The sequence below is a fragment of the Glycine soja genome, chromosome 3 (genome assembly GCF_004193775.1).
Source record: "Glycine soja cultivar W05 chromosome 3, ASM419377v2, whole genome shotgun sequence".
NCBI lineage: Eukaryota > Viridiplantae > Streptophyta > Magnoliopsida > Fabales > Fabaceae > Glycine > Glycine soja.
This window is the reverse complement of record NC_041004.1, coordinates 4,770,661-4,776,189: the sequence shown is the minus strand read 5'-3', so window position 1 is coordinate 4,776,189 and position 5,529 is coordinate 4,770,661. Positions and strand designations below refer to the sequence as shown.

Here is a 5,529-nt window from a genome sequence, read left to right as displayed (position 1 = left end):
TTATTTGTCAATAGGAAAGGAAGCTTGGGCCCAATTGAAGGATGTTGTGGAAAATTTAGTGTCTCGTTGATTTCAGAATCTTTACCATTTTTTTCCAATACTTACAAAAATATCATCTTATTTTTTTATCTCATGTCATATTTTGAAGAATGTGTTTTGCTACAAAGTACTGGTCCTTTAATTTGCTTCATGCATCTATATCTGATGCCAACATATTGATATATTTCACTGGTACATATATGTGAAGTGACTAAATCTTTAAAAAAAATTATGAAAATCAAATATAGTGACATGTAACATAGAAGTAAGTATAATATAGAAATATAAAAATTATTGTTTCTTGATGAACCAAATATGAAAATTGTTTTGTTTATAGATAATTTCAAGAAAGAAATGAGATTGATCATTGATAGTACCATTCTTATTTGTGAACAATAGGAAAAAATGATCTACAATTTTTTGATTTTGTTTTTAGTAATGTCTAAGAAGTATGTATGTTCTTCAATTTACCGAATTACAATTGTATATTTATTATGCTTTTATCAATTCTTACATATCTACATATCTATCATATTTTTACAATAATCATACCACTATTAATTTATAAGACAGGAGATAAGAGATAAACTGAAATCTTCCAATCCTTCTGAAGTTCACTTGGTACACCTTTTCATCCTTCACATTGTACCCAACGAAAAACCTCACAAATAGAAATTCAGCTATTGAGAAAGTATCAATTTCACGTCAATTAAATCAAAAGTTACATTTAGCACTAGTTCAAATTTGAACTTAGATTCATGGGCAGGTACAATTTCTCTGAACCAATCAACCATATCTGAAAAAAAAAAAAAAAAAAAAGTTTCCCACTGTCATGAATTTCACTCTGGCCTCAATAATCTTAAGGAGAAATTAAGTTAGAATATAACAACACCGATGTGCAACATTTGTCCGGAGAATCATTATATTTAAGTATTTATCAATGTTGTTACTTAGTACCTCTATCGTTACTTCTTCGAAGCTAGGGGTTAAGCAGCACTCTTCAGTGAATTTGATTTAGATGATATCACACGTTGCCCTTGATAATTTGTTGATTCTCTGTAGATTCAGTAACATACATATAAGGTCAATTTCCATTTCAGAATGAATTGGATTTAGTAAAACGTAAGAGGAGAAAGACATGAACTAAAACATATCCTTCACAGAAATAGTTTTGTAGTTGGTTAGACTTAGAAGATACCTGTTGATCATCCTTGGTGGCTAAATCCATCTACTGCCAACCAGAATGCCAGGGATGTGGGAAATTTTAGGCCAAATTTGAGGGTGCTTCATGAGGCATCGTTTTTCCAGGAAAGGACATCTCCATATGGTTAATTTTATTAGAGAGTCAGGAAGCCTTTCTCCCACCATATTTTCCAGCAAAGGACAACTCTCTATGGTTAATTTTATTAGAGAGACAGGAAGCCCCGTGCAGTCCAACATCTCCAGATTTGACATGTTATATAGCCACAGAGACGTAAGGGAGGGAGGCAGCAAACCCTCCTTAGGGAAGGACTTGATGCCATCACATCGACCCCCAACATAGACATGGGTAAGCATGCCCATGGATGGCCATGCTAGGCCACTCAGTAGTTTCTCACAATTGACAATCCAAACTGTTCTCAGGTTAGGTGGCATACCCCCTTCTGGAAACGACTCAATTTCTGGGCAGTTGGATATGACAAGACATTCTAACTTTGGGAGAAGACTACTCATCTCTTCAGGCAACAACTTCAACTTGTCAGAGCCCGAAACACTGAAATTAATCAAGTTGGGCGCAGGCAATCCTTCTCTCCAGAATGATACAAAGTTGGGGCATTGGTAAATTCTCAAAGAACACAGACTCTTAAATGACTCTGCCCCTGAAACCAAAAGAGATTCCATATTTTCACAGTTTTGGATTGAGAGATCTCTGAGATTTGGAAAGGTAACCAATGGAAGAGATGTGAGGGAATCACAACTGCTTTCTATTGACAGTGTTTCCAGTAACTCATGTTTGTGTTGCGTCGGGAATTCCAGTTTTTTAAGATCCTCGATATGCAGAGTCTTCAGTGATTCAGGTAAACGACCACCCGGAAATGACACGGCTGACGAGCAATTCCTTAATGTTAAAGACCGGAGACAAGTTGGTTGGATGTTAGTGATGGCCTCTATCATGGACTCCACCATTGGGCTTCCTTCTACTTCTATAGTCTCTACCAAGAGAGGTAACGCATGCAGTGCTACTTTATTGCTTTTACGTATCTCCAAACTTTGAATGGCGGAAACCGTTGGGAGAGAAGAGACAAGCAGCTCGCAATTTATAATACAAAGTGCTGTCAGAGCAGGAAGGTGATTCGGCAGACTTCCCTCCAGTTTGGGGCAGTCATTTATGTGAAGACTTTTAAGCACAGGAAAAGCTTCTGAATCGAAGGAACTCCACACCTCCCAACAAGGCATGTCATGAATGGTCAGAGATTCAAGGGAGGGAAAGGGCGTCCCAGAACGACAATCTTCGTTCTTGTAAAAACCTGCATCAATAGTCTTCAGCCTATTCAATCGTGTAATTTCAAGGACCTTGAGAGAAGGTAGTTGTCCAAGTGAAGGAAGCATACTACAGTTGTCACAATCACGCAAGATTAGATGTGTCATATTGCAGTAGGAAGAATTTCCCATCCAATCTGGAAATCTGGTTCCTTCATAACCTTTTATTTCCAACGATTCAATGTTATAGTGAGGCTGTAACTTGCAAAGCACATCTATTTCAAGTTGGAAGTTGGTACTGTTGTTGTTACATCTAGACCATTCCAACTGTAAACTATTAATGTGTTTTTTATCCATCATCCTTGCCGCCAACGCTTCATCACTTTGGGAAACATTCTCCAAGTTCCTAATTTCATGTTGACCACGAAGATTTGGAAGTCCTCCCAATTCTTTGATCCCATTCTCTTCGTGCTTGCCCACAACAAAGAAATCCAGATGTTGTAGATGATTTAATTTACTGATTCCTCTCGGCATCTCTTTTATAGGAATTTTACGTATCTCAAGATGACGCAAGTTAACAAGATTGTGCATGTCACTAGGCAACTTAGTCAGTTTTCTGCAATTAGACAACTTCAAAGTTTGCAGATTGTATAAATTACACAATGACTTTGGCAATGTTTCTATACTTGAATGAGAGAGATCTAAATAACGCAGATGGATCAATTTACCTATTGAATCAGGCAAAGACTCCAAACTTCGGAAGTCACGAAATGATAAAACTCTCAAGTACATAAGCTTTGACATTATGATACATTGTGCCTCCTCATTGTTGAATGGAGCAGCTTCAAAATTGATAATGGACAAGAAAGTTCTCAGAAATTTTGCTCTACCAACAACATCAAAGTTGTCCAAGACTGAAGAATTGAATTTGGCAAATGACAAATGACGAGTCTTAGTATTGATCTTTGTTTCTTTCCCAAGTTCTTCTGATCTAAAATAAAAATCTCCACCGAGTGATCTGGCTAGATCATGCATGAGGTCATGCATCACAAAACATTTGCCATAAGGCCAACTACTTCTATTTGTACTTGAACGTTGGAAAAATGATCTCGAAATCAAATCATCAAAATACTCATGACCAACCTCTTCTAAAGTCCTACCATTTCTTGGTTTCTTCAAAAGATCTTCGGCCATCCACAACAAGATTAATTCATTTTTTTCAAATTCGTAATCTTGTGGATACAACGAACAATAAACAAAGCACCGTTTTAAATGTGGAGGGAGATAATGATAACTAAGTCTCAGTGCTGGAATAACTTTACACTCACTTTCAGAAAGATCCCAAATGTCACTATCGAGAATATTTTCCCAATCCCCAATGTCATGCTTTCTTCTCAACATGCCTCCAAGCGACTCTGCTGCTAAAGGCAGTCCGTTGCACTTTTTAACAATCTCCTTTCCAATTTTTTCTAGTGTTGTTGTGTTCCCGTTCGATTCGGAGTAAAGACACGCATGGTTCGCAAACACTGACCAACAATCTTCATTCGACAATTGGTTTAGATGATAGGTGTTAACAGTTTGGACTACAGATGCTGTTTTTTCACTGCGGGTTGTTAGAAGAATTTTACTTCTCCTAATAATCCCACGGTTAAATGGTTTCTTAAGAAGACGCCAATCAACATAATCCTCTGTCCAAACATCATCCAAAACAATGAAGAATTTTTTGTCTTTCAGCTTGTCCATCAATTCAAGATGAAGTAGATTCAGATCATTCAATATACAAGGCTTTCCAGTAACCGCCTCTGTTATAGTTTTTGTGACCTTCAGAATATCAAATTCTTGAGAAACACAAACCCATGCCTTAAAGTCAAATATCTGTTTCAAATTCTCATCATTGTACACCAATTGGGCCAAAGTAGTTTTTCCAACCCCACCCATGCCCACAATAGGAACCACAGACACTTCACTACCGTCACTCTTATCCTCCGACAACAACTTGATTATGGCCTGCTTATCTTTCTCCCTACCATATATATGAGATCCATCTTCCACAGATGTTGATAGAGCTTTCCATGACAAGTTCTCCACAGCACTCTCTTTCAAATCAAGTTTATCCTTGAGTTTTAAATGAGACTCAAGTGTGACAACTATGTCCTCCAACTTACTAACGATCTTCCTATCGGAAAAGCGAGAAAACAAGTCTCTTACCTTGTTTTGGGTGGCAGCTTTGGTGAAAACATGGTCGAGTAAGTCATCGGCTTCATAGACAGCATCTTTGAGATCATTGAGCCAGTGTTTGACATTGGTGTTTGTGATCTGTTTCTTCTCGGCATCATCAAGCACAGCTCCAACCACTCTGAGAGTGGTCTCCAACTTTTGAAGCAACTTCTTGCTAAGCTTCTTTCCAAGGATCAAGTCAACAAACTCAGGTGAAGCCAGCCTGTCGAAAAGCACATCAAGAAAAGCAGAGAGAAAGGCACCACCGACCAGTGCTGCTGCCATGATCTCAAGAACAAAAGATGATCAGAGTAGAAAGACAAAGGCAAGGGAATTGGTTGCTATGAACTGATGTGATGAGATTTGGCTTAAGTCAACTCTCTTCACCTTCACTCGTTCTGCTGTGCAAGACAAAAGTATGGTCTTTTTTATTTTTATTATTTGTATTATTATGGTGGGTGACTTATCACGTTGGCCTGGATGCTTTTTGGGAGTCTCTTTATTATTATTATATTTCTAAAATGCTTTAATTAAAGTTAGTGATGGTCAGCTTTCTCGCTTTAAATGTCACCTCACTTTAGACTAGTTTCATTTCTGCTTCCAAACCGTGTGGAGCAGTGGTGTATGTTTTTTTCTTTCATTTCTGAAATTGCTTGCAGGTTTCACAAAACACTGATCCCTTTTCTTTGTGATATGTCTGGATGGCTGCAATGGTACTGTTCGTATTTAAGTTCCTGTCTTTAATGGTCTGTAAGACAAGTTGTATTAAAGCAGATTGTACATGTGTTTGTATGAACGGTACAAAGTTGATTT

The 5,529-nt window shown here is 37.7% G+C and overlaps 1 protein-coding gene across 1 annotated transcript; it reads right to left on the bottom strand.

The window, feature by feature from the left end:
- Positions 1-616: 616 nt before the first annotated feature.
- Positions 617-5,172, bottom strand: LOC114405983 (putative disease resistance RPP13-like protein 1). The gene is made up of 3 exons (XM_028368518.1): positions 1,238-5,172; positions 997-1,095; positions 617-835 (listed from the first exon to the last, which is right to left on the bottom strand). Exon 1 carries the CDS (start codon positions 4,999-5,001, stop codon positions 1,258-1,260), a length of 3,744 nt encoding a protein of 1,247 aa, XP_028224319.1. The 5' UTR covers positions 5,002-5,172; the 3' UTR covers positions 617-835; positions 997-1,095; positions 1,238-1,257.
- Between the last annotated feature and the right edge of the window lie 357 nt (positions 5,173-5,529).

What these genes read in the sequence shown, in the direction of transcription:
- LOC114405983 (XM_028368518.1), bottom strand. Translation starts at nt 5,001, where the DNA reads ATGGCAGCAGCACTGGTCGGTGGTGCCTTTCTCTCTGCTTTTCTTGAT.